Below are 24,407 nucleotides of genomic sequence, written 5' to 3' on the forward strand. Positions count from 1 at the left end.
GACCCTGAGCTGCGACACCCATCGGACTGGACCGCCCCCCAGGGGAGTATAATAAAACTTATTTTTCTTATCTTTCAGGTTGGATCGGGGGCTTATCTACATAATTACAGAATTCTGTAGATAAGCCGTATCTTATAGCGGCCAAAACTGCTGACATGTTCCCTTTAAGTGATATTTACCTTTACACTTACTACCTACTGTGTCTCAGATACTAATATATATATATATATATATATATATTGTACAGTATATTGTACATACAGTATATTGTATTGTATATCGATACTTGAAAACACTTTTGGCCATGACTGTGTGTATGTGTGTGCATTATATGTAGCATAGTTCTAATACACACACATACATATATATATACATATATATATATACATATATATATATATATATATATATATATATATAGTGTACTGTGATTATCTTTGTGTCCCACAGATACATATGAGCACTGTGCATAGGTACATATACATACACTAGATGATGGCCCGATTCGCATCGGGTATTCTAGAATATGCATGTAGTGCGACGTAGTATATAACACAGGCCACGTAGTATATTGCCCAGCCACGTACTATATTGCCCAGCCACGTAGTATATTGCACAGCCACGTAGTATATTGCCCAGTCACGTAGTATATTGCGCAGTGACGTAGTATATTGCCCAGCCACATAGTATATTGATCAGCGACGTAGTATATTGCCCAGTCACGTAGTATATTGCCCAGCCACGTAGTATACAGCACAGAGCCACGTAGTATATTGCCCAGCCACGTAGTATATTGCCTAGTCACGTAGTATATTGCCCAGCCACGTAGTATACAGCACAGAGCCACGTAGTATATTGCACAGCGACGTAGTATAAAGCATGGAGACATGTAGTATATTGCCCAGTCACGTATGTAACAGGTTAAAAAATAAAAAATAAACATACTCACCTTCGGATCCGAGGGCCCCTTGTAGTTCTAACATACTCACCATTCTCGTCGCTGCTCCTCAGCGTCCCGTCTCTCCACCTCCTGGGATGCAACGGCGCTGTGCCGATGGGCGCGAAATCTTCCGTTCCTAGTGAGACCGCTAGGTCTTCTGGGTAATTTCGCAAAGCATCGCTGGGAAAGGAAGATGGCGGCAGGCGCGAGCGGACAACGGAGGGTGAGTATAGCAGGTTTTTTTTTTTTTTAACATTACTTTTTTTATTATTGATGCCGCATAGGCAGCATCAATAGTAAAAGGTTGGGGACACACAGGGTTAATAGCGGCGGTAACGGAGTGCGTTACCCGCGGCATAACGCGGTCCGTTACCGCCGGCATTAACCCTGTGTTAGCGGTGACCGGAGGGGAGTATGGAGCGGGCGCCAGGGACAGTGACTGCGGGGAGCATGGACCGGAGCGCCGGGGACAGTGCGGGGAGTATTGAGCGGAGCGCCGGGGACACTGCGGGGAATATGGAGCGGAGCGCCGGGGACACTGCGGGGAGTAAGGAGCGGCCGTTTTCTTCCAGACTGTGCCTGTAGCTGATTGGTCGCGGCAGCCATGACAGGCAGCTGGCGAGACCAATCAGCGAATGAATAACCGTGACAGAAGGACAGACGGACGGAAGTGACCCTTAAGGTACCTTCACACTAAACGATATCGCTAGCGATCCGTGACGTTGCAGCGTCCTGGATAGCGATATCGTTTAGTTTGACACGCAGCAGCGATCAGGATCCTGCTGTGATGTCGCTGGTCGCTGAATAAAGTCCAGAACTTTATTTGGTCGTCCGATCGCTGTGTATCGTTGTGTTTGAAAGCAAAAGCAACGATACCAGTGATATTTTACACTGGTAACCAGGGTAAACATCGGGTTGCTAAGCGCAGGGCCGCGCTTAGTAACCCGATGTTTACCCTGGTTACCAGCGTAAAAGTAAAAAAAACAAACAGCACATACTTACATGCGTCCCCCAGCCTCTGCTTCCTGACACTGACTGAACGCCGGCACCTAAAGTGAAAGTGAAAGCACAGCGGTGACGTCACCGCTCTGCTGTTAGGGCCGGAGCTCAGTCAGTGTCAGGAAGCGGACGCTGGAGGACGAGCAGGTGAGTATGTACTGTTTGTTTTTTTTACTTTTACGCTGGTAACCAGGGTAAACATCGGGTTACTAAGCGCGGCTCTGCGCTTAGCAACCCGATGTTTACCCTGGTTACCCGGGGACCTCGGCATCGTTGGTCGCTGGAGAGCCGTCTGTGTGACAGCTCCCCAGCGATCAAACAGCGACGCTGCAGCGATCGGCATCGTTGTCGCTATCGCTGCAGCGTCGCTTCGTGTGAAGGTACCTTTAGACAATTATATATATATACATATATATAGATACTTATATAGAGACTTTTACAAACAGGTGCACAGAAGTATGGTAATACACATAGGTGATAGTAAGTCTGTACACATTTTGTTACTTACACGTGCCGTCCCTCTGGCAGGTGCATTGTTCCATCTCCAGCAGCTCCATCCTGGGGGTCTTCAGTCCTCCATCAGCACTTACTGGCCAGATCTCCAGCTCTCGCCAGTCCTCCTGCCTCTTCACTACCTCTGATAGCTGCAGTGTTCTCCCCGTAGTCAGTGGATCTGACACTTCTTCCTCCTGAGAAGTTCTGTCAGGTGCCTGACCCATGTGAACATCGGCCATCACATCACCCTCCCCTCCCCCCGTAGCCACTTACCAACCCTGTACTGAGGGGTCTTTACTGGGCTGCACTGGCCACTCTTCAGCATTCACACTGCAGCTCCTGCATCTGAATGGGCCAGTGCCGCAGTTTTCCAATAAAGCCCCCTCAGTACAGGAGGTGGAGGTAGCTACAGGGGGATTGATGTGATCTCTCATGTGAACATTGATCAGGCAGTTCATGCTGTCAGAACTGCTCAGGAGGCAGCAGAGGTGACAGATGTACTGACTGCTCAGAGGCTGTTCCCAGCAGCAGTGAGGAGACAGGACTGGCTGAGATCAGCCATACTTACCAGGCCTGTTCCTGCCTGCCCTGCACGAACCAGGAAGAGAAGCTGGGGGCGTGTCCAAGGATTCCAGGGGGCGTGTCCAGGGATCCCGGGCTCCTTCATCATATCAAAGAGCCAGCGGCAGCATCAACTCAGAGGAGAGGAAGAGACCCCTCTCTGACAGCAAAAGGCTCAGGTATGGCCCTTCCTCTCCTCTTAGTGTAGATGCAGCCGCTGGCTCTATGAGAGAGTAAGATATTTGAGCAGCTGATCGGGCCCCCTGTCCTCCTGGGCCCCTGTGCAGCTGCACAGGCTGAACATGCGGTGTGTCCGCCCATGAGTTACCCAGGTAGTGTTTGGCTGTGATGACCCAGAAGATGCCTGGATACCGTGAGATTTAACAAACCAATGTAACAAGTCAATAACTAAAGGTACCGTCACACTAAACGATATCGCTAGCGATCCGTGACGTTGCAGCGTCCTGGCTAGCGATATCGTTGAGTTTGACATGCAGCAGCGATCTGGACCCTGCTGTGATATCGCTGGTCGTTGCTGAAAGTTCAGAACTTTATTTGGTCGTCAGATCGGCGTGTATCGTCGTGTTTGACACCAAAAGCAACGATGCCAGCAATGTTTTACAATGGTAACCAGGGTAAATATCGGGTTACTAAGCGCAGGGCTTAGTAACCCGATGTTTACCCTGGTTACCAGCGTAAAAGTAAAAAAAAAAAAAACACTACATACTCACCTTCCGCTGTCTGTCCCCCGGCGTTCTGCTTCTCTGCACTGTGTAAGCACAGCGGCCGGAAAGCAGAGCGGTGACATCACCGCTGTGCCCTGCTTTCCGGCTGGCACTTACACAGTGCAGAGAAGCACAGCGCCGGGGGACAGACATGGCAATGTAAGTATGTAGTGTTTTTTTTTTTTTACTTTTACGCTGGTAACCAGGGTAAATATCGGGTTACTAAGCGCGGCCCTGCGCTTAGTAACCCGATGTTTACCCTGGTTACCCGGGGACTTCGGCATCGTTGGTCGCTGGAGAGCGGTCTGTGTGACAGCTCTCCAGCGACCAAACCGAATCGTTGTCTGTATCGCTGCAGCGTCGCTAAGTGTGACGGTACCTTAAGAAAAGAATAGCTAGGGAAATAGAACTAAACTAAAGATGTGAATGAGGTTAACTCGCATTGTTTGTTAATTTATAGTTTATCGTTCAATGTTTGTAAGTCAACAAACTGCATGGCCCAGTACAATGTGTAATCAACATATCAACAAACCTCAGTGACCCTGCATCCCAATTTTGCAAGGCTAGAAGTACAATAAACTGTAGTAACTGATATAGGAAGTAAATAACCATTCGTCAATTTTCAAATATCACTTCAACCTACAAGAATAGTCAATACTTCAGACAACAGTTTAGGTTTCTTGGTTTACTGAATTTACATCTGGCATAATTAATAAGAAATGCTGTGCCGTCACAACGTCTATTTCTGCATGTGGCTCTCATACTCGATACTGAATAAATCGAGATGTTTTAAACATTTTGTTTCTATTTTGTCATCATTTGCATATCAATAACACATATACTGATCCTGTGAATCCTATTTAATGTAATTTCAATGCTGAGGAGTGTATAATTCTGGACAACTCACTTTATACATTTTGGTCTGTTAATATGTTACAATTTTGCATTCTGCACAAGCTGTAAAAAAAAAAAAAAAGTCTACAACAGATCTCACTAGCTAAAGAATATAGATGCAATTTCACATGCATGCAGAGATTACTTGCTTCTAGGCAGATCTGCTATTCTGCTAAATCAATTAATGAATTGTATCTTTATGAAGTTATTTAATGAGATAAGTCTTGTTGGTATTTGAATACAAATTGCTATTAGCAAGAAGTACTTTTTGCTATATGAAATAATACAATTCATACACATTGATTACCACTGATTGGGAAGTGACAACATTCTATGTTCAGTAGGTACTAACGATTAGGAGACACTGAGACATTTAGCAATAAATCATTGCTTTAACGCTATACCAGAATGTCACATAGATATTTTTCTTCAGCAACAAGATTGATAAATAGATGCATAATTCATACAGTGTGTTACTGCACTTTTTAACATCTAAGAGACATGCAAACATTTAATATCTTAATTTAAATCGCATTTCCGCCATGTAGAATATACTTAGATTATTGATGTATTTAAAAGGGTTGTCCAGGCTACAGGTTCAAGTTCACAGTCAATCTATATTCTGCCAATACGAGCAAGTAGGCAAGCAACTGAAAATATTAGGATACATGCAGTTATGTTCCAACTAGACGTGAATTGAGCGAGGCCAGATACGTCTAGTTGGAATGTGGCTGGAAGTATGCAAACATATAGAGTGAAGGAAATAAGTATTTGATCCCTTGCTGATTTTGTAAGTTTGCCCACTGACAACGACATGAACAGTCTATAATTTTAAGGGTAGGTTAATTTTAACATTTAGAGATAGAATAATTTTTTACTTTTCAGAGTCAGTTAAATCTATTTTTTTGCCCCATGTTGACTGAGGAAAATAAGCTGCCTAATAATTCTGCAGAACTTGTTGAAGGGCATTGCATCCTTAGGCCACACCTTCCACTTGCTGTGATAGGATAACCCCTTTAACATGGGGTCACATTACCCTAAACTGCGTGTAGACGGTGATGAATAAAAATGAAAAACAGTATGAAGCTTCTACGAGTCCAGTAAAGACAAGTTGAGAACAGAATATACGCAGATATATAGAGTAATAGACATGGAAGTATTCTCAACATTAAGCTGGTGCTTAACGGTTAGATGTCATTATAACACTAAAATCTGGCACTTGTCGGTACAGTTATTTAAAGAGGACCTTCCACCAATTTTTTCATGTTGAACTGGACACATGGTATACCAAGCACTGGAAAGGGAAGAATTAAATATTTTGTCTCGTTTTTTAATTTCACCTCTTTTTTTGCAGAGATTTTAGCGATCAATGTTTTTGCCACCTAATGACCTAATTTTCTTTTAAGATCAAGTGGGCATTGCCAGAGAGATTTCACTAGGAGTGCGCACTTCTTTTTCTAACACTGATCAATCATAAGCAGGCAGCTGCTACACACATTGCTAGTGTCTCCGAAATGGAGAGGAAAAAAATATCTTCTATTCTGCTTGGCAGAACCTATTACAACGTGCGTCCAGTTCAACATGAAATATTTGGTGAAAGGTCCTCTTTAAGAGTATCATATGCAAGACTGAAAATAATGAATTGGATATTAGGCAAGTGCAGTTTGGGTCAAGAATCGGGCAATGGAAAAAGACTATGAAAATAAAAATAATGTAAAAGTAATGTAACCTTGGATCATTGAGTAATTGGAGGTACTGATGAACACATAACCCTACAACCAATAAGCTATGATTGTTCTTGGTATACAGCTCCAATTGTCCTGCATTCTAACACACGGTTGCAATCCTACATGCAGTAGCTTATTCTGACATAATATGACAGGCAGTTGACACATGGTCATTAATCGTACAGTCTGACTTTTGATTTTTTTTATTCAAGTGCATAGTTTTGCCCCTTTTTCATTGAACTGCAATTTCCACACTTTTGCCCATTCTGTCACTTCAGCAACTTGACTAGACATTTGTTAACTCTATCATGACTCTAATCCTTACATGTGGACCTTATAGCAGTTTCTTCTGATTACCAACATATTTATCGCCATTTAAGGGTTTTTTCATACTCCATTTTTTTTTGTGTACAGAAAACGCTGCAAAAATGCTACAAAAGAGCTCAGAAAAATGAACACATACTTCCATGTAAAAACAACTCCCTGTTCATATTGTGTCATATGATCAGCCCAAGCATTAAAAAGATGTAACATTCGTCGGGCATTTTCGGCTAGGAAGACGCTCAATATTTACAATACAAATCAATTTGAAGGCTAAAGAGACACCCAAAAGACGTCCGGGTGGTTTTTTGCACATTTTTTCAGCATTTCCTCAATTTTTTTTTAAAAAAAAACACCTAGTTTTTTTCTTCATTGCTTAATTGATTTGAAAAAAAAACACTTTAAAAAAATGCTGTGAAAAATGCTCATAAAATTTCCACAAAAAGAAAACCAGAATCAAATACCAAAAAATGCTTAAAAAATGCTGACGGCAAAAAACGCTGCAAAAACATTCAGAAAATAAACAAAAAAGGTGAAAAAGAGACACATCTGCTTTACAAAAATTTCAGGTAAAGGCTAGATTCACATGAACATAAGCAAAATCATCCACTTTACGTCCAGAAAAAACTGACCATATGCCATCAGTGTGTCTGTTTCTGTTTTTGACATAAAAAAAATCATAAATAATTAAGGACAAATAGTTTCCTATTTTTATAATTGAAACGTATTTGTGGAAAATGTATGATATACAGATGGAAACTCCTATGTGGTCTGTTTCTTGTGCAGCCATTGACTTAGAACTGTCAAGTCCGAAATGCAGATCAGAGTAGTGCATGCTGCCATTTTTTACACTCTGACTATTGGTCACCACCACATTGACCAGCAAAGATCCTTGGGATGTCCATATGCTAATATCTGTGCATATGCAGGGACGGCGTTAGGGCGGGGCAATCTAGGCATATGCCTAGGGCCCTCACTCCTCCAGGGGCGTACCACTAATAGCAGACCACACGGCCACTATGGAGCCCATGAGTCAGGGGGTCCCAATGCCAGCGCCGGCTTGGGGCCCCCCGCACCCAGCATCACACATGCAACTGTGGCAGCATCTTAGATGCAGATACAGTTGAAAAGAATGATGCATTCCCCCTCTGCGACTGACATCTCAGCACAGCAGTCACTGTATCATGCCATGCTGTGCCAGGCAGTGGAGCCGCTGAGGAAAGACGCGTTGCAGAGACCGGAGCAGCAGAGGAAGGGGGAGAAGTGAGTATTGTATTTTTTTTGTACGTCAGTGAGTACTGGAGGAGTATGGGGACTGCGTTATACCATGTGGTGGCTTCATTACACCATGTGGTAGCCATAATACTGGAGAACTTTGGGGAGTGCATAACACTCTATGGAGGACTATGGGTGTATTATTCTACAACCCCTGGCAAAAATTATGGAATCACCGAACTTGGAGGATGTTCATTCAGTTGTTTAATTTTGTAGAAAAAAAAGCAGATTACAGACATGGCACAAAACTAAAGTCATTTCAAATGGCAACTTTCTGGCTTTAAGAAACACTAAACGAAATCAAGAACACAAAATGTGGTAGTCAGTAATGGTTACTTTTTTTAACCAAGCATAGGGAAAAAAATTATGGAATCACTCAATTCTGAGGAAAAATTTATGGAATCACCCTGTAAATTTTCATACCCAAAAATAACACCTGCATCAAATTAGAACTGCTCGTTAGTCTGCATCTAAAATGGAGTGATCACACCTTGGAGAGCTGTTGCACCAAGTGGACTGACATGAATCATGGCTCCAACACGAGAGATGTCAATTGAAACAAAGGAGAGGATTATCAAACTCTTAAAAGAGGGTAAATCATCACGCAATGTTGCAAAAGATGTTGGTTGCTCACAGTCAGCTGTGTCTAAAATCTGGACCAAATACAAACAACATTGGAAGGTTGTTAAAGGCAAACATACTGGTAGACCAAGGAAGACATCAAAGCATCAAGAAACTTAAAGCAATATGTCTCCAAAACAGGAAATGCACAACAAAACAAATGAGGAACGAATGGGTGAAAACTGGAGTCAACGTCTGTGACCGAACTGTAAGAAACAGCCTAAAGGAAATGGGATTTACATACAGAAAAGCTAAACAAAAGCCATCATTAACACCTAAACAGAAAAAACAAGGTTACAATGGGCTAAGGAAAAGCAATCGTGAACTGTGGATGACTGGATGAAAGTCATATTCAGTGATAAATCGTAAATCTGCATTGGGCAAGGTGATGATGCTGGAACTTTTGTTTGGTGCCGTTCCAATGAGATTTATAAAAGTGACTGCCTGAAGAGAACATGCAAATTTCCACAGTCATTGATGATATGGGGCTACATGTCAGGTAAAGGCACTGGGGAGATGGCTGTCATTACATCTTCAATAAATGCACAAGTTTATGTTGATATTTTGGACACTTTTCTTATTCCCATCAATTGAAAGGATGTTTGGGGATGATGAAATTATTTTCAAGATGATAATGCATCCTGCCATAGAGCAAAAACTGTGAAAACATTCCTTGAAAAAAGACACATAAGGTCAATGTCAAGGCCTGCAAATAGTCCAGATCTCAATCCAATTGAAAATCTTTGGTGGAAGTTGAAGAAAATGGTCCATGACAAGGCTCCAACCTGCAAAGCTTATCTGGCAACAACAATCAAAGAAAGTTGGAGCCAGATTGATGAAGAGTACTGTTTGACACTCATTAAGTCCACGCCTCAGAGACTGCAAGCTGTTATAAAAGCCAGAGGTGGTGCAACAAAATACTAGTGATGTTTTGGAGTGTTTTTTTTTTTTTTCATGATTCCATAATTTTTCCCTATGCTTGGTTAACAAAGTAACCATTTCTGAATACCACTTTTTTTGTTCTTGATTTCTTTTAGTGTTTCTTAAAGCAAGAAAGTTGCCATTTGAAATGACTTTAGTTTTGTGCTATTTCAGTGATCTGCTTTTTTTCTACAAAATTAAACAACTGAATGAACATCCTCCAAGGCGAGTAATTCCATAATTTTTGCCAGGGATTGTATATGGAGGACTATAGGGTGCATTACACTATGTGGAAGACTATGGGGTACACTATACTATATGGAAGACTATGGGGTGTGCATTAAACTATATGGAGGACTATGGGGTGCATTATACTATATGGAGGACTATGGGGTGCATTGTACTTTGTGGAGGACTATGGGGTGCATTGTACTTTGTGGAGGACTGTGGGTTGTAGTATACTAAACCATCAAAGTGCTGTCTATTCATTGAGTGATTGGATTGTTTATGCTGGAACAAACATCATTGTTCTTAGCAGCACAGCTGTACGAGAACAGATTGATCTACTAGTTATTCTGTGCCCATCACTCTTCCTCAGTCTATGTAAACAAGCATCGAACGACTTCAAAATTGTTGATCATGTGCGTTTAATGGCCTGAACTCAGTGCATGTAAATACAACCAAAATGTTTCTGTGTGATGATGCAATATGTGAGCATTTGGGGACCCGCTTTGTTTAAAACTGACCTTATGCATATGGACAGCATTTGGATGTTTAATACATTCATTTGAATAAGCCCTAAGGCCATGTTCACACATTTAGTATTTGGTCACTATTTTACCTCAGTATTACCTGCAACATGTGAATTGTTTCAGCTTTATTCATCTATTCTAACGAATGGGAAAAATCCATATAAAAGCATGTATTTTATGCTTTGTTTTTCTTACCAATACTACAGATTTGCAGATTTTTTCTTCTGCAAATACTGAATATATGCTGTAACAATCCTACACACTTGGGAGCAATCTGAGGTATTACAGGAACCGTTTCTATTTAAAGTCCGGCTGGATTGTATTGTAGTCCTCATAAACCACATAACAGGAAACTCAAATACAGACCATGCATTGCTCAAAGCACAACATAAAGCATAAAGTCCATACAATAGTGCTGGTTAGGCCGCCTGGCTTAGAGTCCAGCATCTCAGTCCTTTAGCAAGGGTATTCAATCCAGGAGATCTGCACCCTTCCATACACACAGGCATGTGTGATACAAACAGCTCTCAATTTACAAAATGAACCACCCCAAGGGGTAGAAATATCGTGAGCAGCAGTCTCTACAAACTAATCAGCTGCTCACAATCAATCTGTCATGGCTGAATAACCCCTTTAGTCCTATAAGTACTAAAGCATTACTTCAAGTTTATCTTCCAACTACTAGATGTCTGATAGTCACCTTACATACCTTCCCCCTCTGCCTAAAGCAGTGGGCTTGGCACCTTCTACCAGTAGACACGGGATTCTCAGGAGGGCATCGGTATTACCATGTAACACCCTGTTCTATGTTCTGCATGGAAGTGGAAATCCTGCAGGGCTAGATACCAGTGGGTACCACGAGCATTTTCCTACTTTTCCTTCCTGACCCACTTGAGTGGGGCATGGCATGACACTAATTTAAATGTTCGCCCTAAGAGATAGTATCGCAATGTGTCCACTGCCCACTTTATGGCCAGACATTCCATTTCTACCATGGAATAATTTTTCTTACATGCCAACAGTTTCCCTTTCAGGTAGAGTATGGGATGTTCCTCTCCGTGTATCTCCTGAGAAAGGACCGCTCCTAATCCAACTTCTGAGACGTTTGTTTGGAGTACAAATTCTTTGCTAATGTCGGTGGTAATCAGGACAGGCTGCTTACACAGAGCTATTTTCAGTTCATGAAAGTCCGTCTCCACCTGCAACATCCATTTGGCCATGACTGATTTTGTCCCATGATGAAGTTCGGTCAGGGGTGGTTTGGCAAATTTTGGAATGAACCAGAAATGCCAGGTCTGGATTGCTTCCACTTTATTGATCTGGGGATTAATTTTGCCTCTACCTACTACATATTGAAATTATTTGGCCTCCTCTTTCCCCATGGCACTTTTTTTTTATTTAAAGAGAACCAAGCCTTCCTGATTGCATCAAATACTGCCTGGACCTTTCTCAGATGACTTCCCCAATCTGGGCTGAAGATTACAATATCGTACATGAATGCTGCAGTGTAATTCTTGTGGAGTGTGAGAATCACGTCCATGGCCCACTGGAAGGTAGCCAGAGCTCCCTGCAGTCTGAATGGTATCCGGGCATATTGGAAGCAACTGTAGAGAAAGCTGTCTTCTCCTTGGCTTCTTGTCAATATCCCTTTGTTAGATCTAAGGTGGATATGTATCTTGATGGCCCAATTCTGTCGATCAGTTCACCGACACATTAAATCGGATAATCCTCTGGGTAATCCTTGACGCTGATCTCTCCTTCAAACCACATATCCAAGCCCTTTCCACTTCCTGCCGACTTCAACTCAAAAATATTTCATGAATCCGTACATTCCTCAACCAAGAATCTGCAAAAACCCTAGTCCATGCCCTCATCATCTCTCGCCTTGACTACTGCAACCTCCTGCTCTGTGGCCTCCCCTCTAACACTCTCGCACCCCTCCATACTATTCTAAACTCTGCTGCCTGACTAATCCACCTGTCCCCCCGCTATTCCCCAGCTTCTCCCCTCTGTCAATCCCTTCACTGGCTCCCCATTGTCCAGAGACTCCAGTACAAAACCCTAACCATGACCTGTCTCCTCCATACATTTGTGACCTCCTCTCCCGGTACTTACCTACACGCAGTCTCTGATCCTCACAAAATCTCCTTCTTTACTCCCCTCTTATCTCCTCTTCTCACAATCGTATACAAGATTTCTCGCGCGTATCACCCCTACTCTGGAACCCTCTACCACAACACATTAGACTCTTGCCTACCATTGAAACCTTCAAAAAGAGCTTGAAGACCCACCTCTTCCGACAAGCCTACAACCTGCAGTAACCACCGATCGGCCAAATCGCTGCATGACCAGCTCTACCCTCGCCTACAGTATTCTCACCCATCCCTTGTAGATTGTGAGCCTTCGCGGGCAGGGTCCTCTCTCGTCCTGTACCAGTTATGACTTGTATTGTTTAAGATTATTGTACTTGTTTTTATTATGTATACCCCTCCTTACATGTAAAGCGCCATGGAATAAATGGCGCTATAACAGTAAATAATAATAATAATAATAATTAAAAAAAACTGAATCTCCATTCTCCATCGATTTTGGAACAAGGACAATCGGATTAGACCACCCGCTCTTAGATTCTTCAATGACTCTAAGATTAAGCACAAGCTCCACTTCCTTGGAGATCAGTTCTCGGCGGGCCTCTGGAATTCAGTAGAGCTTCGAATTCACCCGCACATGGGGTCATATCATAACCTCGAGTTCTATGACATCTGTACACCCCAGCAAATCTGAGAACAGGTCCTGGTTCCGCTGCAGCAATTCCCGACAATGCTGTTTTGGGAATTAAACATTGTTTTGGCTACTGTGATGTCTTCAATGTCTCCTTCTGGCTTAACCAGCAAATATGGAGTTTCAAGGTGGTACCTGTCTTGTCATGCCTTGGTGGGTAGCGGCACGAGGGGGATTTCAGAAGTGAGAGGTGGCAGCAGTTAACTGGCAGGTGGGATAGGACTTGCAATACCTTAGGATTTCCCAGTGACATCTGGGCCAATTGAAGTTTCGCATGATCCGTTTTTGAGTTTGGTCCACCCCCAGATGGCCCCCCTACAATTGTGAATGGGCCATGTCCAACTCCCCCTACCTATATGGTCCTGATACCAACAATTGTTCCACTACCTCCTCCCTCACATTATTAACCCGATGTAACAGGCTAGAATATACCCCTTCCCAGACTATGCCCGGGGTTAAAGTGGCCTAGGCCAGGGTATACCCCGGGTATATTCTGGCCTAGGCCAAAGCATACCCCAGGGTATATTCTGGCCTAGGTCACATTATACCCCTTCAGGCCAGAATATAACCCCCTTGGACAACCACAGTGTACATATAAAACCAAAGGTGAAGGGAACTGCTTCTTCCAGGCCATCAGCTACATCCTGACAGGAACAGAGGACAATCACTCCCTTCTCAGAGATACAGTCATACACCACATGAAAACTGCCTTGACAAAAAAAACTACAGGACTACTTGAATCAAAATGTGAATGAATATGTGAACAACTCTGGCATCTCTCATAATGGAGTCTGGGCAACTGTTGCACAGATAAGGGCCACAGCTAATCTGTTGAATTGCAACATTGTCATCTACACAAAAGTCGGTGACTCCATGGATTGGTTGATATATCCTGCAAGCTTCAATCTGCAGTCAACAACAGAACATGCACGTTATCTTGAAAATAAGCATGATCATTATGGTGCTTGAACCTCCTAGGTTCAAGCAACATATTGTAATCCGATTTCTTATATTTTCTTATTCTTCTCCGCGTTTTCTGCAATTAATGCGGCCCGAACCGCTTGGCGCAGAGACCCAGTTCAGGCGGCGTTTCGAAGGCCTCGGTGGGGACAGGTGTGCTATGACTTTTATAGTCGATCCGATATGTAGATTTTATTTAAATCGCATTTTAAAAAAAAAAAAATTCCCATAGGAAATAATGGCGAACTTTCCATTACCCCCAACTTGACCTTCCAAAGATGGCAGCTATGCAAACGTACGGTGTCCATTTTAGGACATGATCATTTATCAAAGTCAAACATCAGAATAAAGTGACTATGACACCCTCTCGTCCCGTGTGTGAAAAGTAAGTGCCACCCCCGGCCCCGAGTGTGAAAAGTAAGTGCCCCCCCCCGGCCCCGTGTGTGAAAAGTAAGTGCCCCCCCCCGGCCCCATGTGTGAAAAGTAAGTGCCCCCCCCCCCGGCCCCGTGTGTGAAAAGTAAGTGCCCCCCCGGCCCCGTGTGTGAAAAGTAAGTGCCCCCCCGGCCCCGTGTGTGAAAAGTAAGTGCGCCCCCGGCCCCGTGTGCAAAAGTAAGTGCGCCCCCGGCCCCGTGTGCAAAAGTAAGTGCGCCCCCGGCCCCGTGTGCAAAAGTAAGTGCGCCCCCGGCCCCGTGTGCAAAAGTAAGTGCGCCCCCGGCCCCGTGTGCAAAAGTAAGTGCGCCCCCGGCCCCGTGTGCAAAAGTAAGTGCGCCCCCGGCCCCGTGTGCAAAAGTAAGTGCGCCCCCGGCCCCGTGTGCAAAAGTAAGTGCGCCCCCGGCCCCGTGTGCAAAAGTAAGTGCGCCCCCGGCCCCGTGTGCAAAAGTAAGTGCGCCCCTGGCCCCGTGTGCAAAAGTAAGTGCGCCCCCGGCCCCGTGTGCAAAAGTAAGTGCGCCCCCGGCCCCGTGTGCAAAAGTAAGTGCGCCCCCGGCCCCGTGTGCAAAAGTAAGTGCGCCCCCGGCCCCGTGTGCAAAAGTAAGTGCGCCCCGGTCCCGGGTGTGGAAAAGTAAGTGCGCCCCGGTCCCGGGTGTGGAAAAGTAAGTGCTCCCCTGGTCCCGGGTGTGGAAAAGTAAGTGGCCCCCCTGGTCCCGTGTGTGAAAAGTGCTGCTGTAAAGCTGGCAGCGCTGTTCAAGCACCATGTATTTCCTTCAGGAAATGCCCATCTAGTTTTAATGTTGTTATCAGTATTTGCCTTTAAAGATGTTTATATTGTAGCAAGGACTTGCTAATCTAAGGCCAGGGATAAAAAGTCACATGCAACAATCGCATACAAAGTCGCCATGTGTCCCTATCATAAAGGTACCAATACACGGGACAGCTATTATGTGATTTGGGTGGGTGAGCAGGAAAAACACAACAATATTCGGGCTTGGAGGCGTATAGTTTAGCCTAGGCTAGAATATACCCGGGGTATACTTTGGCCTAGGCCAGAATATACCCGGGGTACACTCTGGCCTAGGCCACTTTAACCGGGCATAGTCTGGGCCAGGGTATTTTACACCCCCGGGGTTTATATTCTGGCCTCGAGGGGTATAATGTGGCCTAGGCTAGAATATACCCAGGGGTATACTTTGGCCCAGGCCAGAATATACCCGGGGTATAATCTGGCCTAGGCCACTGTAACCCCGGGCATAGTGTGGGATGGGGTATATTCTGGCCTGTTACACCGGTACAATAAGTCCCCATTCAACATGAAATAGGGAAACCTTCTTTTAAGGCAATTACAGCAGAGAGCCACTTTGAATAAGTCTATATCACTATAAGATGTGCTAAATCAGAAGTTCTGTTTTTCTACTGTACATCTGTCTGAATTCTGTCCTAGAGATGATGAAAAGACCTGATCTTAATGTTCACAATCTGCTCCTAAATTCATCACCACATCAATAGAAATCTTCGGTTTGCGTGAAACGAGCAATGTCTTAGAGTAAAATAGTAAATAAGGAAATACTACTATTTAGACAAAAGCGTAACTCATCCATAAGAAGAATACCTCTGCTTTTTTAGCATGAAGATTTGTTAATTTAGCAATTTGTGCTTCCAGCGCAGCAACTGGCTGTTCAATCTCTTCTGCCGCCTTCACCAATTCCTCTTTCATTTGGTTGTAGTCCTTTTGGTTTTGGTGCCTTTCTGCTAAAATTGCATTTATTCTTGCCTGGCAATATATAAAATACATGTACAGCGGCAATGAAAATTATTTTAAGGTTTATTAGCAAAATGTACAAACTTTCTGCTGTTTGCAATACATCAAAAACACAAACAATTTACATAGCTAACACAACTAATATGTTTCTAAGTTGTTTCTCCAAATTCTAGACAAAATATCCTTTTTACTGACTTCTGCGGTCTCAGAAATATACAACCCCTTCACGGCAGGCGTCTTTAGTATTTAGTAGCTCGCTTTTTGGCTCTTATGACTTGCAGCAAACATGATGTATAGTCAGACACCAGCTTTCTGCAGCGCTGCAGAAGAATCTTCGCCTCATGAGATTACTAACATTGTTAGATTGCAAGAGATTGGCCCAAAATGAAGCGCTCCTGATATTTGTTTACTAGCTAAACCGGTGTAAATGTGTGGAAAATGTAGTGTAGAAGTGTTACTATATATACACTGATCGCTGTCTTCTCTGGTCTCCAGCGCCACTCCCGCCCTCTTCTCACTTATGTGACTTCTGGTCCAATTTGCCAATGTGATCACATTGGGGTTTCTGTGTGAGCCGGAAGTCTCTTTTACAGTGTAAGTCCATGGAGCATCATAAAGAATGAGGTTCTATAGACTTTCATTAGAAATGCGACTTACAGCTCACACATAGAGCATAGTGTGATCTGGCAAACTGGAACAGAAATCATGTGAAAAGGAGACCAGAGCGGTGATAGGAAGACGGCAATCGATGAGTATATTAATGCACTTACACTACATTACACACATATTTACACAGGCTTAGCTAATAAAAACATTATTGGGTGTGCTTTTTTAAGAGTAGAGATCATCTCCTTGCACAAACAAAGACAGTGAACCAAAAATATTCCTAGAAATACAGTTAGAAGCATAATTTGTAGGTTCAAAGTTACAATAATACTGACTACACTAATTGGACGAGGCAGAAAAATAAAGTCACCTGTCATGATTTCTGCCACCCATGGTCAGTGTTAGCGGATGAGGAGAAAATGGGCAATTGCTTAGGGCTTCCATCCTAACAAGGCCCCCCAGCGATAATAAGCAGAAACTGCACTGATAATAGCAGTACTGCATCATCAGTGCAATTTCTGATGTTAAAAGTGCAGCAGGACCTTTGATGGTCATGTGACATCACATCATGTGGTCAAACATCCTGTACCCTGCAGGAGTCTAGAAGAACAGACCAACGGGAGACATGCTGGTAAGTCCTCTATTGTGTGTGTGTCTATGTGCTATTTGTGTTTTCATATGTGTGTATGTATGTGCTGTGTGCATACATGTGTGTACATATAAGTGTTTAGTATATATGTATGCACTCTGTCTATACATATGTGTGCATGTGCTCTTTGTAGCCAGTCTAGAGATCTCAACCCCATAGAAAACCTTTGGAGGGAGTTGAACGTCCGTGTTGCCCAGTGACAGGCCCAAGACATCACTGCTCTAGAGGAGATCTGCACGGAGGAATGGGCCAACATACGGCCAACAGTGTGTGCCAACCTTGTGAAGACTTACAGAAAATGTTTGACCTCTGACATTGCCAACAAAGGATATATAACAAAATATTGAGATGAACGTTTGTTAATGACCAAATACTTATTTTCCACCATAATTTGCAAAATAAACCTTGTCAAATCAGACAAGGTGATTTTGTGGATTTGTTTTCTCAATTTGACTCTCATCATTGTGGTCTACCTATGATGTCAATTAGAGGACTCTCTCATCTTTTTAAGTGGGAGAACTTGCACAATTGGTGGCTGACTAAATACTTTTTTCCCCACTGTATAACATCCATCTTCTGTACTAGAACATTATGGGAAAACCAGTTTAAAAGCCGTTTAAAATCTCAGATTAAAGGCCCATGATTTATCCCTCAACTGTTCTTCTTACAATTTATTTTTCAATATTGCCTCCAATGACAAAGCAACAGTGATGGAAAAATTATTCCTAACCAATCGTATCTTAGCTTGGGAAATATTAGCAATATGCCATCATTTGATAAGAATAAACCTTCATTCTGCAGTTATAGTAAAACAAAAACAATGCAGTTGCCCTAGTGCTTCTCCCATGCTAGAGGTAAAGCTGACTCTATAGGCAGCATTGGAGACAGCACAGCTCAGATTGGCAGTACGACTATGCCGCTGGTCCAAACTGTCAATGTTCAGGAGCGCACCGCCCCCTGGCAAGCAGGAAGTGGCAGGAGGCAGAGGAGTGATGTGCTCCTGCAGTGAGAAGATGAGCACACCCCCTTAACCACTGTCATCAGAAGTGGGGTCGTCAAGTAATCTACTACTCATTGACACGAGAATTTTAGTCGACTAAGCATCTGTGGCATCAAAATGATAGTTCTCCACGTAAGAGTTGTGATATTATGGTTAATTCATCCTGGTGAGCAGCTGTGACGGCTCTTATCAGGTAAGTCTTGCTAGATCACGAATCATTATGATAGCACAGCTATGTTTGATATCAGGATAAGTCTTGCGACACTGAAATTACGTGTTGGATTGTAACATTGCATCTAACGATTTCTTGTGGAGTCACATTGCGACTTGCGACATCCTGCAACTTCGACACAGAATCGCAAACGTTTCCATATGTGTTGGATTTTTTGCTGCAAGTCAAAAGTGACTCATTTGTAGAGATGAGCGAATTTGATCGGGTCAGGGCTCATTCGGCAAGCTATAGCGCTTACTGAACAAGCTGCAGAGGGAACCCGGATACTGGAGCGCTCCGGCTGATCAGCTGTCCGGCTCTGCAGCCGCATGTGTCGCCGCTGTGTGACAGTCACAGCTCATGCATGGAGAGCCTGTTTGTTGGGATTAGAATAGACTTGCATTGGCCAGTCTCGGCCGAGTCTCGGTGACAATCGCAGCATGCTGTGATTTTACACGCACGCTGAATACGCCCAAGAAAATAAACGCTGATGTGAGCTGTCCCATAGATTAACACTGGTCCAAGTGCTATGTGATGTTTTCTTGAATAGCACTCGCCCATATTCTAGGGTAGTGTGACGCCGGCCTAAATGTATTACTCAGACATGTATTACAATTTTCTGAAAACAGCAATTTTACCCTAGAAAATTAGAATAAGATTAAATGAAACAGGTGAGTAAATTCTAGAACCCAAATTTTAATAAATTGATGAAGCAATTGATGAATTGCTCTAATTAATAATTACTTTTTTTACCACGGAGAAATGATTACGTATTTCAGGATAAATAGGCCATGGGTAATAATTAGTTTGTGAGCTAGAATTAAGTGTTATTCACCAGCACAAATCCTGATCATACACGGATGCATCGGCCATACTTGACTCGCCTCGGGCTAATAAGACTTACCTGTATTAAATGTGCGGCTTTCACTTCTTCAATAACTTGTCTCCTCAATGTGTCAGCCAGACTCTTAAGAAATAAAGATACAGAAATGACAATAAGATATTGGAGACAATACAATAATACTGAAAATACCAGGGAACAATAGGCGGAAAATTTAGAGGGTTGTTCACCTAAAAAAAATTCTAGTTAAAGTAAAGCTGGAGTCACACTAAACGACTTACCAACGATCACGACCAGCGATACGACCTGGCCGTGATCGTTGGTAAGTCGTTGTGTGGTCGCTGGGGAACTGTCACACAGACTGCTCTCTCCAGCGACCAACGATCAGGGGAACGACTTCGGCATCGTTGACACTGTCTTCAATGATGCCGAAGTCCCCCTGCAGCACCCGGGTAACCAGGGTAAACATCGGGTTACTAAGTGCAGGGCCGCGCTTAGTAACCCGATATTTACCCTGGTTACCATTGTAAAAGTAAAAAAATAAAACACTACATACTCACATTCTGATGTCTGTCACGTCCCCCGCCGGCGTCCACAGGGTTAAAACTGCTTTCGGCAAGAGCGCTGCTAATGCACGCGCTGCTGCCGAGAGCTTCCCTGCACTGAATGTGTCAGCGCCGGCAGTAACAGCGGTGACGTCACCGCTGTGCTCTGCTTTACGGCCAGCGATGACAGCGGGTGATCAGCGACCAAATAAAGGTCCTGATCATTCCCCAACGACCAACGATCTCCCAGCAGGGGCCTGATCGTTGGTCGCTGTCACACATAACGAGATCGTTAGCGGGATCGTTGCTACGTCACCAAAAGCGTGACGTTGCAACGATATCGTTAACGATATCGTTATGTGTGACTCAGCCTTAATTGTGAGGAGCTGGCCACAAACCTTTTCCAGCATGGAGCACCAGTACGTCCATCTTATTGTTGTGTTTATTAGAGATTTCCTTGCTCTGCAGTTTAAGTGTACTAATTTCACCTGAAAAGTGTTCAGCTTCAAGAACTAAAGTTTTCATTCAGTGACAGTAAGCAGAGGAAGACGTGCGGGCAGGATCTCATATATACCGGTACATAAGGCCTACATTAACATTTCTGTCTTGCATCTGGTGTGGACATGTGTGTCTTTGTTCCTTTCTGCAGGGAGCTTCCCCAATACACAACCCTGCAGACAGGCTAGAGACTTGCTTTTTGGAACATTCTTCATTCTGTGAGTTAAAAGCAAATGTTTAAGGGGTAGGGTGTGAAAAATGAGCCACACATTTAGTGAGGGAGTTGGTGCAGTGATGCCGAGGGGCAAGTATCTGTTGGTGAGGTCTTTGTGCCCCTTTATGGATGGCCTATGGAGATTGAAGATTGGTTGCCGGTTGGAGCTTGATACACATGCTACGGTTGTGATATCTATCGTTCGGATATAAGGAACTATCTTAAGGACTGTTGTTGCCAGCTGGAGTGGGAGACACATCCTACGGTCGTAGTATGGAGCATGGACTGTGACTACAGATTATACTGTAAGGAGATACAAAAGCTGTGGGTCAACCAAAAGTTGGCAGACAGCGGGTATCACCTGCCACGGGGGCAATGGAACTATCAGCTTCAGGATGGGATCTGTTGAACTGGGGGGCTTTGCATTGTGACCATCTATCCAGAATCGCTGCAACACCATGGATGTAAGGAATAAAAATAGTTGCATTGTTAACCTGCCTAGGTGATTATTACAGCCCACAACCTCAGATCTTCAAAGTAATATTCCCAAGATAGCATGGAGCAGAGACGTGCTTGGCTAGATCTCGCAGTCCCATGCACAATAAATGGAGAGGAGGTCAAGCATGTGCACCTCCGCTCCATTCAAGATGGGACTGAAGAGCCCCATTCTCAGGTTCTACAGCAACGCTCTTAGGAACACTGGGAGTCCAAGTAGTAGGACCCCCAGTGACCGTCAATCTATGGGACAGGGGATAATTTATTTATCTAATATATAATTGCCTAGAATACTACTTCCTGCAATTTGTGCCAACTTCCGTGGCTTTGTCCGGAGCTAATGTCCGGAGATAATGTCCGGAGCTAATGTCCGGAGCTAATGTCCGGAGATAAGTGACGTCACCAGTGTCCTACACCCAGGCAGAGCACAGGGGCCCCAGGCAGCATATGGGGCCCCAGGCAGAGCACAGTGGCCCCAGGCAGAGCACAGGGGCCCCAGGCAGCATATGGGGCCCCAGGCAGAGCACAGTGGTCCCAGGCAGAGCACAGGGGCCCCAGGCAGCCTATGGGGCCCCAGGCAGAGCACAGTGGCACCAGGCAGAGCACAGGGGCCCCAGGCAGCATATGGGGCCCCAGGCAGAGCACAGGGGCCCCAGGCAGCATATGGGGCCTCAGGCAGAGCACAGTGGCCCCAGGCAGAGCACAGGGGCCCCAGGCAGAACATGGGGCCCCAGGCAGAGCACAGGGGCCCCAGGCAGCATATGGGGCCCCAGGCAGAGCACAGGGGCCCCAGGCAGAGCACAGGGGCCCCAGGCAGCATATGGGGCCCCAGGCAGAGTACAGGGGCCCCAGGCAGCATATGGGGCCCCAGGCAGAGCACAGTGGCCCCAGGCAGAGCACAGGGGCCCCAGGCAGAGCACAGAGGCCCCAGGCAGAGCACAGGGGCCCCAGGCAGCATATGGGGCCCCAGGCAGAGCACAGGGGCCCCAGGCAGCATATGGGGCCCCAGGCAGAGCACAGTGGCCCCAGGCAGCATATGGGGCCCCAGGCAGAGCACAGTGGCCCCAGGCAGAGCACAGGGGCCCCAGGCAGCATATGGGGCCCCAGGCAGAGCACAGTGGTCCCAGGCAGAGCACAGGGGCCCCAGGCAGCTTATGGGGCCCCAGGCAGAGCACAGTGGCCCCAGGCAGAACATGGGGCCCCAGGCAGAGCACAGTGGCCCCAGGCAGAGCACAGGGGCCCCAGGCAGAACATGGGGCCCCAGGCAGAGCACAGGGGCCCCAGGCAGAGCACAGGGGCCCCAGGCAGCATATGGGGCCCCAGGCAGAGCACAGGGGCCCCAGGCAGCATATGGGGCCCCAGGCAGAGCACAGTGGCCCCAGGCAGAGCACACACCAAATCGGAGGCCGAGGGGCCCCGCCAACCAAATCGGAGGCCGAGGGGCCCCGCCAACCAAATCGGAGGCCGAGGAGCCCCGCCCACCAAATCGAAGGCCGAACGGCCCCGCCCACCAAAGCGGAGGCCGAGGGGCCCGGCCCCGCCCACCAAAGCGGAGGCCGAGGGTCCCCGCCCACCAAATCGGAGGCCGAGGGTCCCCGCCCACCAAATCGGAGGCCGAGGGTCCCCGCCCACCAAATCGGAGGCCGAGGGGCCCCGCCCACCAAATCGGAGGCCGGGGGTCCCCGCCCACCAAATCGGAGGCCGAGGGGCCCCGCCCACCAAATCGGAGGCCGAGGGGCCCCGCCCACCAAATCGGAGGCCGAGGGGCCCCTCCCACCAAATCGGAGGCAGAGGGACCCCACCCACCAAATCGGAGGCCGAGGGGCCCCGCCCACCAAATCGGAGGCCGGGGGTCCCCGCCCACCAAATCGGAGGCCGAGGGGCCCCGCCCACCAAATCGGAGGCCGAGGGGCCCCTCCCACCAAATCGGAGGCCGAGGGTCCCCGCCCACCAAATCGGAGGATAAGGGGCCCCGCCCACCAAATCGGAGGCCGAGGGGCCCCACCAACCAAATCGGAGGCCGAGGAGCCCCGCCCACCAAATCGGAGGCCGAGGAGCCCCGCCCACCAAATCGAAGGCCGAGCGGCCCCGCCCACCAAAGCGGAGGCAGAGGGACCCCGCCCACCAAATCGGAGGCCGTGGGGCCCCGCCAACCAAATCGGAGGCCGAGGGTCCCCGCCCACCAAATTATTCTTACATTTGAATAAATAAAGTATATATGGATTCTAGACTCCCGATTCTTTAGAATCGGGCTGCCATCTAGTCTTTAATAAATGTCTTATTGACAAATGTTTTGTAATGTAATCTTATACTTGTGTTAGCAAAGCTCCACCAATGTCCCCGTTTCACTGTTGGTCCTGGAAGCTCCACTTTATGTTTGAAGCACTGGAAATGATCACTCTGCCGATTACTGGATGAAGCGGATCACAAATGAAGCCACAGGCTGACAGTCATTTCGTGTAAATCAAGAGGGACAAAGTAAGAGAAACCATAAGAGACCTGGTAAACTTTGAAACTGGAGCATCAGTGGACCAGTAAGTTTTTGTTTAGTTTATAAGTATTTGCTGAACAATCTTTTAAGAAAATTTGACCAGTGCTAATTTACGAAGTAATAACTCTGGAATGCTTCAACATATCCCATTGATTTTGAGACTGTGTTTTCGGGATACATCATAGTTTATGATAATGGTAAATTTAGGTTGATAAATTTTGAGTTTATTTCTAAAAATATCAGAAATTTGCCAATTTTTTTTAAATTGCAATTTTCAAACTTTGAATGATTATCCCTTTAATCCAGATAGTGATACCACATAAAAACATTAATAAATGACATTTCCCTCATGTCTGCTTTATATCAGCACCATTTGTAAAATGTTTTTGTTAGCATTTTAGAAGGTTCAAAAATGTAACAGTCATTTTTCCAAGAAAATTTACAGAACTTATTTTTTTAGGGACCTGTTTAGTTTTGAAGTGACTCTGGGGGTCTTATGTGTTGGAAACCCCCAAAAGTGATACCATTTTAAAAAAGCACACGTCTCAACGTATTCAAAATTGCTTTCAGGTAGTTTATTAACCCTTCAGGTGCTTTTCATGAATTAATGCAAAGTGGCATAACAGGAATGAAAAAGTTTGTTTTACCACCTAAATTCCACCTAAATTTTGATAACTTTTGAACAGGTCG

The 24,407-nt window shown here is 45.3% G+C and overlaps 1 protein-coding gene across 1 annotated transcript in view; it reads right to left on the bottom strand.

Moving 5' to 3' along the window:
• The window catches only part of CCDC178 (coiled-coil domain containing 178), a 732,453-nt gene that overhangs the window by 504,910 nt on the left and 203,136 nt on the right, over nucleotides 1-24,407 (bottom strand). Inside the window, exons 13-14 of the mRNA XM_077270423.1 lie at nucleotides 19,538-19,600; nucleotides 16,018-16,179 (exon numbers count right to left, since the gene is read on the bottom strand). Of these exons, the coding sequence (XP_077126538.1) occupies nucleotides 16,018-16,179; nucleotides 19,538-19,600 (225 nt within the window). The remainder of the gene's footprint in view (nucleotides 1-16,017; nucleotides 16,180-19,537; nucleotides 19,601-24,407) is intronic.

Source organism: Ranitomeya variabilis, chromosome 6 (assembly GCF_051348905.1).
Source record: "Ranitomeya variabilis isolate aRanVar5 chromosome 6, aRanVar5.hap1, whole genome shotgun sequence".
In the NCBI taxonomy this organism is placed as follows: Eukaryota; Metazoa; Chordata; class Amphibia; order Anura; family Dendrobatidae; genus Ranitomeya; species Ranitomeya variabilis.